The sequence below is a fragment of the Sebastes fasciatus genome, chromosome 4 (assembly GCF_043250625.1).
Source record: "Sebastes fasciatus isolate fSebFas1 chromosome 4, fSebFas1.pri, whole genome shotgun sequence".
NCBI lineage: Eukaryota > Metazoa > Chordata > Actinopteri > Perciformes > Sebastidae > Sebastes > Sebastes fasciatus.
The window spans coordinates 20,846,116-20,867,895 of record NC_133798.1 but is presented as its reverse complement, the minus strand read 5'-3'; the positions used below and the strand labels follow the sequence as shown (position 1 = coordinate 20,867,895).

The 21,780-nt window shown below is 37.9% G+C and overlaps 1 protein-coding gene across 1 annotated transcript; it reads left to right on the top strand.

The window, feature by feature from the left end:
* Window positions 1–2,598: 2,598 nt before the first annotated feature.
* saal1 (serum amyloid A-like 1) lies at window positions 2,599–11,047 on the top strand. Its single transcript, XM_074632686.1, has 13 exons — window positions 2,599–2,750; window positions 2,871–3,076; window positions 4,963–5,064; window positions 6,121–6,204; window positions 6,335–6,414; window positions 6,506–6,565; window positions 6,645–6,760; window positions 7,121–7,283; window positions 8,242–8,324; window positions 8,440–8,625; window positions 9,385–9,542; window positions 9,686–9,778; window positions 10,683–11,047. The coding sequence occupies exons 1-13, from the start codon at window positions 2,747–2,749 to the stop codon at window positions 10,758–10,760; spliced, it is 1,413 nt and encodes a 470-aa protein (XP_074488787.1). The 5' UTR covers window positions 2,599–2,746; the 3' UTR covers window positions 10,761–11,047.
* Window positions 11,048–21,780: the final 10,733 nt, after the last annotated feature.

The window sequence follows — 21,780 nt, the reverse complement described above, 5'->3', positions numbered from 1 at the left end:
CTACCTGCAGTTAATACACACGAAACTCGGCATATCAAGGTGGAAACTTTCCAACTCTTGGACAAGGACAATAAGTTTATGTTGCGGCTACAGTAACCATTTGTTCAAAACACCATTTAATAGTTGAAAACTCCTTTACAGACAATATTACTCCAAGTTCAGTAAATTAAGTAATTAAATACCAATGTAACACCCAATTATTATAACAGATGTTTGAACAGATGACTTGCAACTTTATTAATTACGTCAGCTGGTGGGTTGATGTTTTACTTCTCACGCACGTTCAGCCTCACACAATGTGCTTACACCAGCGGCATTTGACTTTTCTTCATCTTGGAAAGTTTATTTTATATGTTCTCAAATAGATATTCAATAGGAGCTCCTCCAAGTGCAAACAGGGCTTATGACCACTCCCATAGGGGGACAGCTGCATGATGAGGAAGGCGTATAGTTATTCCTGTCTGACAGCATAAACAGTGTTGGTTCAGGGAGGACAGTACACTCGCCAAATTACCTCAAGAAAGTTTTGCTTAGAGGTGGACACTATTCAAGATTTTGTAATCCGTATTGACATAATACTATTTAACATCCGAGACTTGTCGCCATCTCCCATAAAACAGACTGATATAACACTTTAAACAAGGCAGTGTGTCAAAATACACATTAAACATTGGAAGATATCAGATATGTAAACAGAAAGAGGTCAAATACATGAATTTGCTACAGTATTATACATTCATTTAAATATTGGAATATATTATATTTTTTAATTCAAGCAGGGTTTATAGTTTTTCTGTGGTCTAAAATACACTCAAGAGTTTGATCAATATGACTTTTCCCACAGGTTCTGTTACATAAAATATCAATCGTTAGTTAGCATTAGGTTTAGGTGGTTTGATGGGATTATTTGACCACAGAACAAGATTAGTATGATGTCTCCAACTATTTGGAGAGGGAAAGGTGTAGACAGAAAAGCTAGCCAGGAAAGCATACAAAGACAACACTTCATGCGCTGTAACAACAAAGAATGTCTACAGTACTTTGTGACAAGGTTTGGTTGAAAAAACTAACACTGCATTTAGTGTGACTTTTATAAAGTGTAGTGCCATCAAAATGTCTTAATTAGTTTAATAAGTATAATCAGGAAGAGACCATTGATGTGTGAAGTGATTTTGGTGGTATTACACTGCATAATACTGAAGTTATTGAATATTTTTCCCTTTAAAAATTCACCAAAATTATGCAAAAGCATATTTTTCCAAACTAAGTGTTGTAGTGCAACTATGAGGAGACCATTGATGTGTGAAGTGATTTTGGTGGTACTACACTGTATAATACTGAAGTTATTGAATATTTTTCTCTTTTCGGTGTTGCATTTTGTAGACGGTCCCTGACCAATCGTCTCTCAGCCAGCTTGTTGCATAGAGACCAACGTTATGTGTTATGTGTTGATTAAAATGAGGTTGTAGCTTGTTGTTTACCTTACTACAGTTAGAAAGAGCCCTCGTTTGTGTTTTAACCACGTTTCTGTTATGAGTTATTGATCCAGGAAGTTTGAATCTATCAATATCTTTCCAACTTTACAGAAGTACATCATCTAGGGGGGCTCCGTACATCAGCAATGTGTGGACAGTTAGGAATGACTGGAGGAAGTGATCTATGAAGTAACTCGAGGGAGTACAGGGGTCAGCAACCTTTACAATCAAAAGAGCCATTTAAGGCAAAAAGAAATCTGTCTGGAGCCGCAAAGCATTTGATCATTGTGATGAAGGTAACACAGTTTATAGTCTAAGTATATATTATATAAGTCTAATACAGTGAGGGCCAAAGTGCAAATGTACTACGGAGTATTAAGGCCACATTGAGGGAGAAGAAATCTGAGATTTCCAGAATAAAATCATAATATTACGAGAAAAAAGTAGTAACATTACGAGAATAAAGTCATAACTTTACGAGAAAAAAAGTCGTAATATTACGATAATAAAGTCAAAGGTTTACGAGAAAAAAGTCGTAATATTATGAGAATAAAGTCATAACTTAACGAGAAAAAAGTCATAATATTATGAGAATAAAGTCATAACTTCACGAGAAAAAAGTCGTAATATTACGAGAATAAAGACATCATTTTACGAGAAAAAGGAAAATAACGCGTAAAATTACTACTTTTACTTTATTCTCCTAATACTATGACTTTTTTATCTTAACCCTTTGACTTTACTATCATAATATTACGACTTTTTTTCTAGTAAACCTATGACTTTATTTTCACAACATTACAACTTTTTTCTTGTAAACCTTTGACTTTATTATCGTAATCTCAGATTTATTTTTTTTCCTCAATGTGGCCCTAATACTCCATTGTACCATAGACCTACAACAATTATAAATAAAAATGTAAACAAAAAACAGTTATTCATTTCCATTTTTATAAATCCACAGGTAGCCACTTGAGAGGAGCTAAAGAGCCGCATGTGGCTCCAGAGCCTCAGGTTGCAGACACCTGGCGGTAACAGTCTTCTCTGTCATTCCCCCTGTGACCTGCAGGTGGCGGCATCTATTTTAACTGGAGGTGATCTACCGTCTACCACAAGAAGAAGACCATCTGCACATGCGCATCTAGTCATCGTGTACTAAATGGATGTGTTTGAAATGTCGTCCTGAAACTCTGCTTAGTTAAAGTTAAAGACATGCAGGGAGATATTGTCTAATATTAACCAGCTGGTATCGTTTGTAGAGAGCGGTCACTATGGGTGAGTTAACGTGTAAGAAGTCCTGTTAGTGCGTAGGATCACACAGTGGAGCCTGTTGAACGATACTAGGAGACAACATGATGCTAAAGTTGAGCTCTGATCCTGTTTGTGTTGTTCCAGACTGTAACGTTGATGGTGCTGATGATGATGAGGTAGAGACTGAGAGATCTTCATCTCCAGCTGTGCCACAGTCTCCTGTGATGGACAGGAACCCATCACCTCCTCCAGACACAGCCGATGGACACGAGGACGGAGATGTGGACGCTATCGGAGACACAGTTTACAGCAAACACTGGCTCTTCAGCACCCTGACTCGGCTCATCCAGGTAGGTAGTGCTGATGTCAACATTAGAGGCGTGACATCAGGGAATGAAATTAGCAGTGTTAATATAATAAAACCTCTCTGTGATATATCAATAGATTCAGCATATGTTTATGATGACTTTGTCAGATATAGTTGAATGCATGTTTTTTTTTGTCATATCGACTGGTGATTATCATCAGAGTGATTTTGCACACATTGTAGTTTTCAATGCAGTACAACACAACTGGTTTTAACACACTTGATGGTATTTTTTGTAGTGATTGATGTTAAACTTAAAGGGACTATTTGTAACTTTCAGAAATGCTTCTTAACAGCGACACCTGTGGCCGTGAAATCAACGAAAGTCAGCGTCGGGCTTGTGCTCGCTCTACATAGACATGAACGAGCATCGCTCTAAACAGTGAGGCGACACAAGTCAGCTAAAACCACAATATCACTCTATATTTCAGCTGCTTGGCAGTAATGTTAGCTGACCAGACGAAAGTCTCTCCATGAACATGATTTAGATCTGATCTTAGTGTTGGCTTTTACTGCCTCAGCGCAGGCTGATGCAGCGGGGCTCTGCAGCTTGTCTCTCTGCTCTCTCCGCCCGCAGCCGGAGAGAGCAGGGAGACACCGGCACCCGGTCGGTAACGAGACGATAACGTTACTAGCTGAGGAGCTCCGTTACTTCACAAGACACGGGAAACCTCTGTTGGTCTGGAGGAGCTGCAGCATTTATTTCTGCACAAATGTCCACTGTACATTCACTAGATGTTCTCAGAGCTAAACTAACTCTTCTGCAGTGTGGAGTGAGCGCGCGTTCACGTCTAGAGGTGGAGCGAGCTGAGAACGCGCGCGCTCTCTGAGTGAAGGCAGGCAGGCAGAGGAGGAGAGGCAGCGGCCACACGCGAACGCGCATATGCTAGTGCGCATGTGTGGCGAACCGCTACATTTATACACTTAAAAAGTTACAAACAGTCCCTTTAATGTTGTGGGTTTATGCATGCTGTGTTACAAAACAGTGGCATCCAAATCAATGTGTATATTCTCTTGCCTGCCAAATATAAAGGGTAAATGTTGGCTGTGGCAGGTAAACTTTCAGGTCATCAGGCAGTTATCCTTATATTAAGAAATATAATTTTTAAAAAGCAATTCCTAAATTAAAAATAGTCAGGGATTAAGGTTACATGATTCATATTTCAACTGTCTGTTACCACTGACTTAGTGTTTACTAGGGGTGGAAGAAAATATAAAAGATATCAAGTATTGCAATATTATATTTTGTGATACTGCATCGATTCTCAAAAACACTGTATTGATTTCTAATTAATAGTTTGCATGCAAAGTTTAACTCAGTAAATACTTTATTATATTTGCATAGATATGGGTCCTCTGTGATAAATGCAAATCCTACTAATCTGATTGCATAAATAAGTAAACTTATTTTTTACTCAGATTTTATGCAGTTTTTCTTTTCTTTTTTCTTAAAAACAATCCCTTTTAAGACACCAAGACCTTGAGGAACACCATAGAAAAAAAGCCCATAGAACCCATTTTCATTCACATATCTTGAGGTCAAGGGACCCCTTTGAAAATGGCCATGACAGTTTTTCCTCGCCAAAATTTAGACCAACTTTTGAGCGTTATTTAGCCTCCTTCCCGACATGCTAGTATGACATGGATGGATTCCTTAGTATCTTCACTCTAGCTCTAAAACTGAACCTGCTACAACCTCTGAAAGACAGTAAAGTCGATCGGGATCGGTCTCAGCGGGTTAAGTCAGTCGGAATGAAAAAGTTAATATTCAGTTGATGGGAGCATCTGAACTGTATTACACATCTCTGCTGCTCAGTGTCCAATATACCTCACATTTCTTAATGTTTATAAAATGGTCATGTCTTGCAGATGGTCACAGAGCATTCAGAGGTGGACTCTGAAGGTCAGATGCAGCTCCCTGATGATGATGAGGAAGACCTGTGTAGAGTCTGGGATATGGCAATGGATAAGGTAGAGTTCTTTATTCGTGTCCCATCGGCTTTACATTCTTTGACCGGCCAGGGTTTTATTTGCCACCCTGTTCTGATGTCTTTTCCCTCTTAAAGGTTGCAGCGGGTATAGGTGGGGCTAATTTGAATTACTTTATATACTGCTGGGTGGCTCTATCTATAATAATACATCATAAATTATTAGTTTAATTTATTTTTTATTAATAATCTGAATTTGCAAAGTAACTAACTTGGCCCAGATAAATTAAAGCACATTACTGGCTGCCAAAATAGAGGGGTGTGTAAGTATAAAGTAGCATAAAATGGAAAAACTCAATGTTATGTGGTATTTATAACGGTAACTACAACCCAATGAAAAAAGAAATGGATTAAAATGTGTTATTTTGGATTGGAGCTGCGTAGTAAATAGGATAATTAAAAAACAAAACAAAAAAACAACACAGTTAAATAATAAAAAACAAAATTTGAATTATGTGGATACTTTTCTATTTTGTAATTTAGTTAGTGGCTATTACAAAATTGACATCAGGCAAATGGAAATTAAACATGATCTAAGCAACAGAAGTTGTATTACATTCTGTATGAAATCACAATATTTAACCACAAATTATTAAATAAGCTGTCGGTGTCTTTGTGTCTGCCATTCATGTAGCATTACCAATGATTTAAACCTAACAGTTGGCAGTTTATTAGGTCTACATTGCTAAAACTAATGTAGTCTAATAACCAGTCCTGCAATAAATCCTCCTTCATGAAAAGCTATGTTCGGTTTTTGTTGAAACTTTATTAGAGAGGTGTTGATTACCAGCTGCTGTGGTTTGTGGTGCTTTTAAACTACATGACATTATATTGTCAGGTGTTTCTGTCGTTTTTATCCTCCCCCATTGATAGAAATTAGGTGGACAAAATAATAGAAATACCTCTCAGTATAACGCAATGCAATTCAACAGCACCGCAAACTACATCCTCTAAAATGACCATAAAGTTGAATCAACACTTCTCTAAAAGCGTTTCATTGATGATCACTAGTGACTGTTTATTTACCAACTATGTGCAGGATGTGGCTGGTTTTCTGCAGGAATTCAAAGCTACAGATATCCTTCTTGGGGTGATAGCCAAATCTCGTTGTCCACGTCTCACAGTGAGTGAAATCCTTTCACGTTCATACGTTCTGCTACAAAATGTAATCCTATGTCGTGTATTTAATTATTGATGCTATGTTTCTGGGCTGTGAGGAATCCCATGACGAGTTTGTTCTTTTGCTTCTCTAGGAAATTTGTGTGGGAATCCTCGGGAACATCGCTTGTTTTCCTGACACTTGTTTGACTCTTAGCCAAAATGAACCTTTAGGGTGAGTAAAAGCCATCATCTGTAATTTTGTTATAGATTTTGTACACTATTATGATCCACTCTAATTAATGCAACTCCCTGTGTGTCCACAGTGCTGTGCTGTTGCTTCTGCTAGGAGATACAGATCCTCCGACCCTCCTAGAAACAAGCAGGTGAGATTTGCAGATTTTCTGCAGATTGTGAGACAGAAAGACTGAGAGAAGTGTTCATCTTTTCTGATGGTGTTTACAGATTGCTGCTGACCTGCGTCTCTCAGAAAGATGTCTGCTCCCTGTGGCTTCAGCGAATACGTCAGCAGACGTCTGTGCGCTCCAACCTCTTTTTCATCATGTGCAGTTCTACCAACGGTACCATGCTTTTACTCACTTTTTTTTAATAAGCTGATGACGTGTTACTTGTGTAGAATAAAGTAAATATGTGTTGTAAGATTACATACACAAAGTCAAAGTCGCTGTAAGCTGTTTATCTTAAAGGTTCCCTGTGGAGTTTCTGACCTCTAGTAGCGCTGGGTGTAAACAATGCTGGCTTTAAATTACTAATACTATCAAATCGGCTTTGAAAATGATTTTTTGACGACATTCAACACGTAAACCTAACAACATAACTTTCGTTTACCAGAAAAGTCCACAGGGCACCTTTAACTATTTGTAACCTTTTGTCTGCTTTCTAAAATGGTTATTATAGGTAATACCCTGTGTGTTTTACAGCTGACCTGCTTGAGAAGGTTGGAGAGCTGGTTGACAAGCTGTTTGACCTTGACGAAGAGCTGATGAAGAGTTGGATCACAGCTCAGCCAAGTGAAGAGGAGGATGATGGCGAAAGCCGTCTGGGTGTGGCCTCGTGTCTTCTCGAGGCAGCAAGGCAGCTTCGGTGAGAATCTGAAATTCTGGAGAATGATATAGATGATCAGTTTCCACAGATTAGAGATTATAAACTGCAGGTCTAAATTACTGTCAAAATTTAAATAAACTGTTAGTTTGTGATGAAATGCTTTTCGTTGCTCTTTTTCATATTTGTATTATATCTATGTATGCACTGAAATCCAGGATAACAGAGAAGGCTTGACCTAGTCACTGCATCCTGGCTTTATACGTTTCACGTTGGCCAACTCAGGTTGAGGACGGACTAGGTTAACGCAGGTGTAAGTAATTCGGATAGATGCGTGTTCGAGGCCTTCATCAACAGACCACGAGTTTGATCACAGATTTACTTATGCTGAAATGGAGTAAAGTGTTCTTCATACTTTAAACCCTGTGAGCAACAGCTACTAATGGACATTTACAAGGAAGCTAAGCATATATGCAAAAGAGAAGGAGAAAAAACATGGCAGATAATAGCGGACTGACTGAAGTAGACTAAAAATATACATTTACTAACCACTGCTCTTAACTCAAACCATCATAATTATACCATTAATAGTGAGTTACTTGTCATTTGCAAAAATTACCTGTGGTGGTATTTTAATACAGGCTAGTAAAAATAAGGCAAAATACAAACACAAGAACACGGAATAACTAAAAAACAACACATTGGTTTCCGATCGGAGCGACTGACTGAACAGATAAGGCACCATGTTAGCCTGGTCTGGAGCAGGCTAGCTGCACAGAATAAATCTCCATGGTAATTTATGTGCCACTGCTTTCATGAAACCGAGTCACGGCTAAATAAAGCCAGGATAACGGTGATACATTTGTGGATATTATTGACGGCGTCTATAAAACAATCTATTATTTATTGTTGGTCTGATACAGCAGAGTTCAAACTAAATACATGGTACTTATGATTTACTTGACGCTCAGTATTCAACAGTATTAATTTACTTTCACAGATCAGAGTGTCCGAATGGCTTAGAGGTTTACCTTCACACCCTCCAGCTCCTCACCACCATAGATGAGGGCATTCAGACTTTTGGTAAGAGCAATCAGCACAGTTTATATTGGAGTTCAGCTGTTGGCACGTCATTACAGAAGTTAAAGGTGTTTACCATAGTGGTTAACTTGAGACGTTGTTTAATTGTGTCTTCTAGCTGCCCCTGATGGACCCGGCATAGGAGTGTGGGACTTTGTCTGTGACGTTGTGTGTGAGGACCTCTGCCAGCCAACTGATCTTCCAGTCGTCCTGCAAGAACAGAAGAGCATTTTGGTTCAGGCGTTTGCTGTGCTTCATGCTCTTTATAGATGCCAGGATCAGTGGCACAGCAGAAGTGACGCAAGTAAGTTTTGTAAACAGAATAAAATCAGTCCTGAGATGTTAGATGCCCTTTTTTAGTGCATGTAGTACACTGCATGTTGATTTAGTGTTAGCTGTAGGAGATCTGGTATTAAAAATAGATGTTATTTGATGGTGTATTAAGTAAATCTAAGAAGTCCCACAGGATAACGACTGGGGTCAATCAAGGTTTTTTTTTTAATGGTTGCATTAGGCTCCGATCACACAGAGCGTCTTTTCAGTTTGCTGCGTCTTTTTTTTTTTTTTTAATTGTTGCTAGGCAACCCCCGAATGAGCTTAACACAAACCACGAACTGTATGCCACCTAATAGTTAATAGTACACTTTACCTTAATGAAAACAACTTACCGAAATCTCAAGTACCGCTCTAATTTACCTCCTGCTGTTTTCTGTTCAGATCATGGTAACTACGGTTGGTAAAGTCATAAAGCTTCAGGTATTCAGCAAAAGTCACCACTATGAGAAAAAAAAACGCCAATGACTTTGGGCGCTTTTCCGCTCTTAGTTGAATTTTTTTTCACCTCAAGGTGCTCCTGTAAAAATGCGGGTCGCTCAGCAACGCTCAAACAGTTAGCAAAAACGCTTCACTCTCATTGAAAACCATTACAGAAAGCTGCCACAGGCTGCTAAACTCTGCTCACTCTGATCGGGGCCTTATGTAGGAAAAAAATAAATACAAATTATAATGACAACTTGGTAATGAGCGTATCCCCCATTTTAATACCTTTGTCTTTTGACTCCAGGTATTCCCCTCATTGGAACCATTTTGCGGGTGCTTCAGTTCCACGCCGAGGGCAAAGATAACGGTACGAGCAAAGAAGACACAGAAGATGAACAGCTGCAGACTCTAGCAGAGATCACAGCTGAGTTTCTAGCTGACATCTGCATTCAGATTCCCAAGGTAATAATACCAAAGAAATACTGTGATAGCTGTTGGATCAGATTGTATAACTGCAATTATTAAATGCAAAAAAAAAGATGAACCAGATCTTTCTTTTCTCTTTGAAAGGCCACTGAAGTGTCTGTTTATTCTGTTCTTCGTAGGACACCGTGGCAGATTTGGTGAAGGAAGGTTACCTTACAGAGAAGACTGCTCTCACAGCTGCCGGCTGTTTAGTTCAAAACTTTAAGACTTCAGTAAGTGTTTTCTCCAAAATGGTTTAAGTATAATCAGATATGTATTGCATACAATCATCCTGTCTGATTTTTACTTTAAAATAAATCCTACAGTTCCCACAAAACAGTTTAAACTTCTCATGTAGTATCAAATTATACATTGTCATTTAATGTCATTACTAGAGCTGCAACGATCAGTTGACTAATTGATTAGTCGATCTCCAGAAAAATAATTGCCAAATTAACGATTAATTGATTAATTGTTAATTTGTCATGCAACAATGACAGAAAAGGCTGTTTTCAGCCTCTCAAATATAAAGACTTCCTGCTTTTTTCTGTTTTATATCATATTTAACTGAATATCTTTGAGTTTTTGACTGACAAAACAAGACATTTAAAGACATCACCTTGGACTTTGAGAAACTGGGATGGACATTTTTCACTATTTTCTGACATTTTAGAGACCAAACGATTAATCTAGAAAACAATCGGAAGATTGATTGATAATAGAAATAATAGTTGGTTTCAGCCTTATTTATTACTGTTAAAATGATTAGTTGAAAAAAGTCAATTGACAGGAAATGGTTTGTCTACAATTAATTAAAGTCCTTTTTATTATGAACATATATCAGATGATTGGTTACAGCTTCTTAAATTTTGCAGCTTTTCTGAGTTTTATATATTTAAAATATCGTGCAAGTTTTTTTTAAATGTTATAGACTGAATGACAAAGGATTTATTGGTTCAAGGTAATTACACCGTGAATTTTAATAGCCTAATCCTGTACAAACCGCTGGGTTAAGGGTTCATTTGAGAGCTTGTGTGTCAGGTTAAGACGAGGTGTGATGGACTGCTGCTCTACACCACCAGCTCCAGTGGAAAATAAACACCATGTTTCCACCCCGCCCTTCTTCCTCTTGTGCAGTTTCAGCACCTGCAGTCCGTGCTGTCAGAGGCTGATCCCCAGATGGCAGATATGGTGAGGGAACAGTTTCCTGTCTGAGACGCCCAGCAGATCAGTGTACAGCACTCATCCAGACTCTCACCACGGCTTTTTATAGCCACCTCCGTTTCCCCTCCAAAGATCCTGCTTCAAGTCCGACTATTTGGATTTCCATCGGAAAGACTAAACGAGGATGTCACACCATCACGAGAGGAGGACAGTGTGAAAAATACTCTTTTTCATGTTTGAAGCAACACTTAGTGAAATTCAATTGTGTTTAAAGTCTTTTTTTATTGTTCTGTGAATTCTATTTTTGTATTAAATAATTGACAGTCTTTCAATAAAAATATTCTTTCTTCTCGTTTGTGCTTAGAAGCTTTTACTTAAGTCCCTGAATGACAAAAAGCTTTTTGGCATTAAAGTTTTTATTTTTTTTAAAGAAAGGGTTGGTACAAAGCAGACAGAAACCTTTCCTATAATTTCAGGATAATTAAGTAACGTTAAACAAATCAAAATAAGTAGCACATACGGAAGAGAGAGATTCAGTCCACAATAAAATAAAATAAAAATAATGTCACAGGAAATTTTTGGTTTTGCTTGAAATCGAAACAAACAAAACTCCATTGATCTTTACTTCGGCCCAAAACAGGTTTCAGCAGAAAGTCCCATCTTCTAAACTACCTTTTAAAACTTCAGTAGGCAGAACGTTTTTGGCATCATTGGGCAAAAATTCCATAATAACCTTTCAGCATATTGTAATTCAAGTGTTCTGAGAGAAAAAAGACTCCGATACTATTTCTACCATTGCATCGACCCAGTCTTTCAAATCTGGAGCTTTAACTGTTTTCCAGTGACTCAAAATATTCTGGAGGCTGTAATCATACCTCACTGAAAAAAGCACATTTTGATGTATTTGGTACTTGAGATCTGTCCTGTAATTAAGGAAACAGGAGTCAGAGGGGTTGTTGAATCAAACCAACGACCCAGGACTTCCATAAATTTGAGCTAGAATGGTCTCACTAATGCACATTCCCATTTACGATGTAGTCTGGCTGTCCTCGACCAAAGAAATTCTTAGTCGACAAACACTCAAACACGACTTTTTCGACTAATTTGTGAAACAGAGTTTCTCCACAAAGAATCACACAAAAGCACCACTTTAAATCTTGTGTTTACCAGAGATGTGCTCAAACGTTTATTGGAAATAAGTCATTCAGCATGAAAAAAGCATAAAAAACGACTAAAGAAATCTTCGTGGAATAAGACCGAAACGACGATTTGTCGACTAAGAGGGGGCAGCCTCAGTAGTCTTACTGGAGTCTGATAATATGTAAGAGATAATGTACAGAGAGCAGGTCATTGTTGTGAAATAAATCCCTTCAGGGCGATGCTGCACCCTGACGTGAAGCATCTCCACGTTGGGGTTTATTTCACAACAATGACCCGCTCTCTGTACATTATCATGCTTATTACACGGCTTCTTACTGAAGAAATCAATAATTTGACACAAAAATGGTTGTCCGACATCAGAACTGTGTCCAAGGTAACATCGGTTATACATAGCAAAGATCTGCTATGAAGAAATAACAGACTGTAGAACGCCGTGACTGACCAATCAGATTGAGTATTCAACAAAGCCGTGTAATAAATACTTGTATGTAATATATTGTGGAAACTTACTTAACATATTACTAATCAGCCTGGTACGGCACTTCCCTCATTAAAGTCGCATACATTTTCAGAGCGTTTTGTTCTGAGGCCACAACTTGGCATCCAAAGATCTATTTTTTTCTTTATTTAAAGACACTAAACACTGGTAAAGTCAAATTTTTACTGTAGTATTGTACATTTTACATTTGTAAATATATACTATGTATTTATAATTTTTTTTATTATATTGTGTTTGGCTGTACTTTTTCAGAGAACCACAGGTGTCTCTGTCCGACTCAGTCTTCTCTGCATATACGCGAGAGCCATTTTAACCACAAATTAGCAAAGCTGTTTGCTGTATGTAGTATTATTTGTTTCTGGTTTTTATATGATGAAAATCTACATTTCTAAATAAGATGAAACTGCATTGACTGCGTATTGAGTCACCTTTCCAAGCATATGAGTAATGGTACTAATGCTGATGACAACATCAAGTGTTTACCAGAGGGTGACAGTCACTCGGTAACGACAATAAAATTAGATGAAAGGCTCGAGCCTGGCAACAATGATCTCATTTGGTTTCCAAATGCACCATTTCGCCCACTCATGGAGAAGGGCAGGACAACCTGCGAGCTTACGAAGGCTCTGTGAATATAGCAGCTTTTTAATTAAAGCCTGGATTGATATGTAGAACACTCTTTCTAATGGAAATCCCGAGATGGTCCGAGCGTACGAGGGACAGAGATCACCCTTTGGGAAAAAAAAACCAAACCTGTCTTTTTAATCCTTCTATCTCTGGACACGATCTGAACCTTGACTAGACTTGTGATGCACATAGGTGGCCGCTGCCTTGATCTGCGAGTTTGTGCTGTAAATGGCTAGGATGATGTAGATGTAATCACGCTTTGGCCTTTCAAGACTGCTTGTGGCCAGTGACTTGCTCTTGCTCTGGTGTTCAGGCGTCGCTCCCAGGCGTGTTATGTCACAGAGATCAGGGTGAAGCCCAGATGTCTCCTGCTGCCCTGCCAAACCCCATTGTCAGTCTGTCAGTCTTCACAGCAGCTTGATATGATCTGACTCCATGCACACGTTCCTCGCGTGGCCGCTGCTTCATACACATCAGAGGCATGTCAGGCCTATCTGACGCTGATGCTGGATGTCAGTTACTTCCTTTTCTGTTCACCTCCGCCCACACAACTTGCTGCTCTCTTAAATGACCTGACATTTTGCCTTAAAGTGAAATGCTTTCTATTTTTATTCACATTCGGTTGGAAGATAGTCTGTCATTCAACATAAGCAGAATGTTTTTCTTGAGGACATTACAAGTATTCTTGTTTCATACCCCGAGATGGGGACTGACCTATTCAGGATGATAAAAATAACACATATATGTATAATTTTGTCATGGCCGGATCATCTAGGTTAAAAAATCCATAATAACCTTTTAGCATAATGTAATTCAAGTGCTCTGAGAGAAAACTAAACTTCTGCACCTCCTCATGGCTCTGTTTTTAGGCTTTAAAAAATCTTTGGCCAATCCAGGTCGTTTCAGAGAGAGAGCGTTCCTATTGGCTGTTCATTCAAAAGAGCCAGCTGGCAATCACTCACAAACTCCGATCAAACGTCAAACTAGGCAGCGCTGATCAAATATGAATCAATATTCTGTTACTGTAATGACTATTTCTCTCCTCAAATGTTTTCAGAAACATCTTGTAGTGTACTGTTTAGCTGTAAAATGAGAACATTTGCTCCAGCTGGTGGGCGGTGCTTGGTATTTCCTCAACTGATCTCAACATGGCTGCCGGGTCACAAACTTTCTTATCCCACAGCTAAACAGTAAACTAAGATGTTTCTGAAAACATTTGAAATAGGCATTACAGTAACAGAATAATGTTTGATCAGCGCTGCCTAGTTTGACCGTTTGATCGGAGTTTGCGAGTGATTGATAGCTGCTCAGTGACGGCAGACTCCAGCTCGGCTCTGATTGGTTGTTTTCCTCCGGTCTGTGAAATCTTGCAGATGCCATTAGGAGCACAGAGGCCTTTTTTTTCAAGTTACCTGTCTGATGCACTACTGTCAGGATATAGTGACCGTTTTATAAAAATAAATTTCTTTGATCATATTTGCCTCATTTGTACCTACTTCAGCTTTAAGCCCTCTTAAAATGGCCCTGACACCAGTGAAGTACCTGTTGCTGGGCGAGCAGGACGGATAATGAAGGGATGAAGAATGCGTGTGCAGCGTCACGTTCCCTCTCCTTTGATTCCAAGGCCCGGCCTATTCACAACCACCTGGTCAAGGCGTGTTAATAAAGACACACGATGCCGTTGGGTGCAATCAAAGCCCCCTTCAGCTCATTTCCTGAGTTCCCCTGGCTTTCTATCTCTTGTCAACAGAATCACAATGAAACTTTCCCCTTTCGTGATCCCTGAATATCAAAAGACACTGACGTCTCCTGCTCGCAAAAAGTGATGCGGTGACGTCGGTGTTTGCATTTGCCTCAACTTCCTGTTCTGCTTCTTCAACCTCCTTATCTGTGAGGACATTGTAACGATAAACCAGACAGCGAGGATGCTATACAGTGTACAATACAGTGTAAATGCTTATTTCCAACATGATGTCATAGAAAACAGGACAGACAATCACATGTAATACACACAGAATCCCTAATTTAATAAGCAGCAAAACCAAGGACATCCTACCAATGAAAAACAACAGAAATGAACGGTCTTATCAGGAAAAGTAACAATTTTAAAATCAATAAAAATGCTGATTAAAAACTGGAATACTCTACTTTAATTTTTGTCCATACACAAAAATAAAGAAAAAGTGCGATGAATGCTGCTTAACTAATTATAGTATTAATGGAGTTTTTAAGTAAGTTCGACACTAAGATGAATGAATGTGATCATATTTGTAAGTATGAATGTACATTTATGTCTTCTTACGTGTTGGTCGGACATCAACCTACGAAATGTACAGTATATTATCTTTTAAGTTAAATTAAATTGAATTAAATTGCTTCAAACGGAGCAAAACTCTGTGGTGACTAGCGTGTCATTTCTTAAAACAATTGTATGTTACATAATTTTTTATGTATATTTTATATCGCATAAATAATTACATTTATTTGCTTTTCATAAAGAACTGCTGTGTTAAACTGTCTTTTTTTAATTATGTTTTTAATTGCTTTGGAGAAATCATGTGGTATTTGGAAATAAATGTACCTCTTAAATGATCATATAACCTAATTTATAATCAAAACACATCCAAAAAGCTTTCCAGATTAAATGCATAACACTTTCAGTGACCCTTTTTTTAATCTCTATAATTTTTTTGCACTACATATCACGTTTCTATTTTGAATGTGGCAGGTGTTTATGGGTGCAGCTTCGTCCTGTCCTGTCCTTGTGTACCGCTGACGCCTGTCATCAAGTGGCATATGCTGTTGTTTGTTCTGCAGTGACAGAATCGGAGCTAATTAAAGAGATGTAGTGCTGCCTCAGGAAGTGTACGTAAGCGGACCATTCACTGCTCTGATTAGTTAGTTGTTCAAACACAGCTCGGGATCTGGCGAGAGACTGCAACTCTATTGATGAAGTGCTGTTAGAAGACCTTGAATTCCCTGGAAATTCAAATAACACCAGTGAGGAGTGGAAAGAGAGACTGAACAGCCCACTCAAGTAGAACCACTGCATTAGAAACAAAATCTGTTAGAAAATAGAACCCACTATACTGATGTTTCTTTTATTACTTTTTTTTACAGACATAAGCCATCTACATTACTATCAAAGATTAATTTGTGCATTAATTTTACGGTATGTTTGCATAGGTTTGATGCTGAAAAATGTATAATTGCCCTGTTTTGGGTCAACATTTATTTATTTATTGTTTATTTTTGTAGGGACAGCACACAATTAAAACTAATTGCACCAGAGTTAACTAGAAGCTAATTTGCATCTGTTGTCCCTGGGGAGGTAGGCAAAAAAACAACCACATGACAATAAATACACGTCATAAAACAGCAACACATTACAGAAAAAGTCCTTCAGTGTGAGCGATAGATGAGATTATAATGCATTACAGTAATAAAGGGCTGCAACTAACGATTATTTTAATTCTGTAAAATGCTCTATAAAATGTCAGAAAATGGTTGTATAATGTCGATCAGTGTTTCCCAAAACCCAAGACGACGTCCTCAGAAGTCTTGTTTTGTCCATAATTCAAAGATATTCAGTTTACTGTCATAGAGGAGTAAAGAAACCAGAAAATATTCACATTTAAGAAGCTGCAATCAGAGAATTTGACTTCTTTTTCTTAAGACAAAACTCAAACCGATTAATCGATTATCAAAATAGTTGGTGATTAATTTAATAGTTGATAACTAATCGATTTAATCGATTAATCGTTGCAGCTCTACATATATATTTGAGTCAGTGTTGATATAATTATAGTTTCATGTTATATTAGTTTGGTTTTGACTAAATATTTTGCATGTCTTTGTGCCTCATCCATATTTAAAGAAAAAAATAAATTTCTGTTAAAAAAAAGCTTTTTAATTGGTAGCTTTTTAATTTTTATTTATTTGTTAAGCTTTTCTTCTTATCTATATTATATCACAACTTCAGTGTGTTAACGGGGCTGCTGTAACACTTAATTTTAGATGTGTGACTGTTACCATAGTGAAATAAAAGGGAAATTACAGAGTTGAGAATATTAATATGGTATACAATTACAGTAGAAAGTGTAAATGACTCATCATTACTTTAGCCCTGGATTTCTACACTAATGGTGTCTTCAAACAGTCAACACAAGTATTATCATTGTAGTATTTTAGTATTATTTGTTTCTTCCTGCCCAGTGAGATGTAGTGCAGTTTTAATAGATTCATGTTGGGCTGTTTCTTATTGCACCATGGGGTGAGATTAGCCAGAGAGATCTCTCGCAGCTTGATGCTCAGACGTTGTGAGTAAATCCCTCTGATTGAAGTGAACAGAACTGGGACAGACTGGTGAAGCCCTCACGCTCTCAGACATGTCTGACACGTAGCCTCTACAAAAACCTACAGAGAGAGATATCAGAAATAAGAAGAGCTGGTGCAATGTTCATCTAAAATAATAAACAATCAATAATTAATCCTGTGATCATCAGAGCCAGTTTGGTTGCCATGGCTGTTTTTTTTTCAAAAGTAGGTCATGTCTCAGTAATGATGTGTGAATGTATTGAGTACTCTCATTGTCTGACGTCTATAGAACATGAAGAGCCTCATCAGGAGGTGCAAGAAATCAATACTGAGTGTACTGATATCAGCTATAATTAAGGTAAAATGACAATAAAGTTTACAGTGCATGCACTGTATAATGATGAATATACTAATAAGAGTATTTAAAGAACATATTTATCTTGAATCTTTTTGTTTTGCACAATTTATAGAATATAATTTGGAGGATATGTCTGCTACAGTTTAGATGGACTACTAGAACGTTTAAAAATGTTTATTAAAAGCTGAGTTCAGTCATTTTTATCTCGTCCTTGAAGCTAATTATCCGGACACCATTATCCACTATAAGGTCAGGCCGGAGAGTGACCCACAATGAGCCATCTTATTCATGTTGCACTCTCTGACCCCTGTCAAGGTACTCGATGGCTTAAAGCATCTCAAAGCACCTGTGTCAATTACCCTTCTGAATGAGAGAGCAGACACGGAACGGGCCACATCGTACTATCAATAAGAGTCAGAACTAACTGTTCAAAAATATAATAAAAAGGATATTATTAGAGTTGCAGAAAACATCAGCTAGCAGATAAAATGTGTAAACCTGTGAGCTTCTGACATTAAATAAAGGAGATCTGATCCAGGAGCTGTCAAGACACGACGAGATCAAAAGCATGGCCGGAGCATGTGCAACATAAAAGTGCTGTCTGTGAAAATAAATAGATTTGGATGTGCTTGATGCTGCTGCTGCTGTGTAGAAGCTTCATGAAAGGAACGGTTCATGACTGGATCATGAACAATACCGTGGTCATACCATTCAGGAGGCTTTGTCCTTTTCTCTCCTCTTGGTAAATAAGCAAAGCAACAATACTCATTCCAGGAAAAAAACATTTCAACATGTTTCCATGTATTAGTCACAGGTTTAACATGTGTATAATGTCCACAGTGCTCTTTGTATTTGCTTTAGGCAGCAGCAGCCGAGTTAACTATATGTGTGACGTTCACTGACGTATTCCGGTGTGAATGAACGGCCGCAGAACTAAAGATGTCTCATTTCTTTTCCTGTGTTTTGGATGGTCACGTTTACTCTATACAGGCAGAGGACAGTATGGACGAGCTATATTAGGTCTTATGATACACTGTCAGAATCAAGGCACCTTTGTTTTATCCACCACAGAAAACATGCAACAAAGAGAATCAGAGGTTTAGGCTACAACTGATGCCGTGGAGCTAAAGAGTTAAACTGAATTTCACTGCTACTGTTGTTTCTGTTAGATGCTGCCACAGACAAAAAGCGGCTCAGTAACCTCAATCAAATCTCTTCTTATAAAAAGGGTTTTCGTTGCCCTAATAGTCAACAATTCTACTGTTTATATCTTTTTTTTATATAAACTACTGCGATAGTAATCATACTCTAATTGTGTTCTTGCCTCTCTTTAGTTTCTGCTTTGTATTGTTTCAATGATTTTATGGTTCTTTTTAGGGCTGCCCCCTCTTAATCAAGTAGTCGCCTAATCGGTTGTTTTTCTTTCGTCGATTAGTCGTTTTTTATGCTTTTTTCATGCCGAAAGACTCGTTTCCAAGAAGAAATATGAGCACATCTCTGGTAAACACAAGATTTAAAGTGGTGCTTTTGTGTGATTCTTTGTGGAGAAACTCAGTTTTACAAATCTGTCGATGAAATCAACTAATCGATTAGTCGACAAAATCTCATTGTTAGTTAGTCGACTAAGAATTTCTTTGGTTGAGGACAGCCCTAGTTCTTTTTATTAGTTGAACGTTCTGTCCTTAACTGTGTTACAATGAGTGCTTTATAAATAAAGATTTATCATTATTATTATTATTATTAGGGCTGCAAATACTGTAAGAATTATTTACATTGTCGAATAATCTATCGCTTTTCTACAGTTTTTTTAAATTAGCAGATGAATCGTTTAATCTAAAAAAAATTCAGAAAAGTAAAAAATTAATTAAAAAAAAGTGGAAAGTCCTCACATTTGAAAAGTTAAAAACAGAGTTCCCAGAGTTTTTACTTGAGTTTAAATGATTAATTCAAATGAATCAAAATGTATTGCCAATTGACTTGATTTCTATCAACTAATCAATTAATCGACTAATCGTTTCAGCCTTAACAATCACTGTGATGCCAACAGAAACCAAAGAGCAGCCTACTGCTGAGTCTATGGTTTTTTAGGATCGCTATGTGATAATATATAATTTGTTAGCTGTGGTTATTATTGCTAAATGTGACTAACGCCGCTACTAACTCTAAGCAGAGGTAAAATGGAGACATAAAATGTTTCAGCTGATCTTTCAACTGTACAAAATATTCACTGTTCATTTGTTGTGTTTGTATTGTGTTTGCACATTGAAGCAGAAATGTTTGCCTTCTGTAGGTGGAGGTGATAAAGAGCTTAAGCCAACAATCAGGTAAACATGTTCACTCCTGCTTCCATGATGTTAAATGGGGGTAAACTTTGTGTGCAATGCATGCTGGTACATGTAGTTATTACTCATTGTTGAAGAAGACTGATTCCTCTGCTAATATGAATGGTGCCAGATGTGTTTTAATGTCCTAGAACAGTGTTTTCCAAACTTGTTTTCTGGGGTGCCACGTTTTAACTTGTAACACTTGTTCCTGACCATTTTTACTGCCATTTCCGCATCACATTATATTATCTTAAATAGGTAAAGCAATAATTTTGAAGAGCTCTACGTTTGACAAATCACTACTTTGTTTTATGCATTCTCTTGAAAACACATGCACATGTTAAATACTTTATAAATGAGACCAAATAAATGCATTTAAGGCAGAGTTAACAAGCTCTTGTTTTTTTCCTCTCATCAGTAAAGCAAACAGAATCTAGGCTGTATGTCTGACCCGAATGCTTCGACTGTTGTCATGGTAATCGACCTCCAAATCAGTATTCGAATGCTTCATTATTTAAAAAAATATATATAAGTATTTAATAATAATGTTTAAATCCCCAAATAGCCCATGAAATAAGGAGTAATCCCACAACATTATTCATATTCATTCATTCATTATTATTAGTTATTCTCAGATGGATATCGATGTTTGTTGTGTGTAGAGGTGTGTGTGCGGCAGCAGCGGTAGCACTGTACCAGGTACTGAAACAGGGGAGATGGAGACAGACAGACAGAAGAACATGTCCGCCTGCTGCACCATGAAGCTTCGAATACCTTTGAATATTTCTCACGGAAGCTTCATATTAGATTCAATGTCATTAGTAGGCTACAATTATCAGAACAATCCGAACATTCAGGCTCCCTCGTGTGGCTCAAAGCGTTCTGCAGATATAAATGTTAAATAAAAGACTATTAAAGAAATTTATTTGGCAACCCTAAAAAAATCTCCTGTGACCCACCTGTGTGTCCCCACCCAGTCTTTGTGAATCAATGACCACCAGAACAGACTGGATACACACATATTGAAATGAAAGCTTGACCTTGCTACATGCAGCTCTGTCTAACACAAGAGCAGATCTGGATTCAGTCTCTGAGAAGAGGAAGTTCCCTTCACTGCCTCTTTTGTTGTGTAAAGCGTGTGTCCATGTCACGAGGGACACAGGCCAGGACCACCTGAGACAAACAGCATGTGCACCACCCACACATGTACCACATGCATCAGAGCTGTGTGGAGCTAAAGGGTGCTGGCAGACAGACAATCAGACAACTCACCTGTCCTACTTGTGAGGTGACTCAAGCTTATCGAGAGAACAGTGGTGTTATCTGTTTAAAGTAATGAGGCCTCTTTAAATTCAGTGCTCGATTCTGCTTGCTGAGGCCTCTGAAGCTTTCTCCGCTGATTGTCTTGATCTTATTAAAAAGGCTCACGGTCTTAAATACGGGAAAACATGCAGGTTATTTGTGCTATGTGCACGAGAAACCCAGAGGTGCTTACAGTGCAAAGGATTTTGAAGGGGGGGCATGTTTGGATCACTGTAGGTGGGCTTGAATCCTCTTAAACATTGACCTCCTCTTAGTCTCAAGGTGTCAACAAACAAACAAACTGCTTGTGTCAACATGAGGAGGAAATCTCAATATGATGGCACATTTTCCTATATTTGGTTTTAATTGTTAAATGCTTGCAGATGAGTCTAACATAAAAAAATATAATAATAAATCCTGCTTTTTTTTTTATTATGATATGCACTTTTTTTTCCTTAAACACATTGAAATATCTAATAAAAG

What these genes read in the sequence shown, in the direction of transcription:
- saal1 (XM_074632686.1), top strand. An exon ending in AGCCAAAATGAACCTTTAGG is followed by an intron (nt 6,415 to 6,505) that starts GTGAGTAAAAGC and finishes GTGTGTCCACAG; the next exon opens with TGCTGTGCTGTTGCTTCTGC. An exon ending in TCTGCATTCAGATTCCCAAG is followed by an intron (nt 9,543 to 9,685) that starts GTAATAATACCA and finishes TGTTCTTCGTAG; the next exon opens with GACACCGTGGCAGATTTGGT.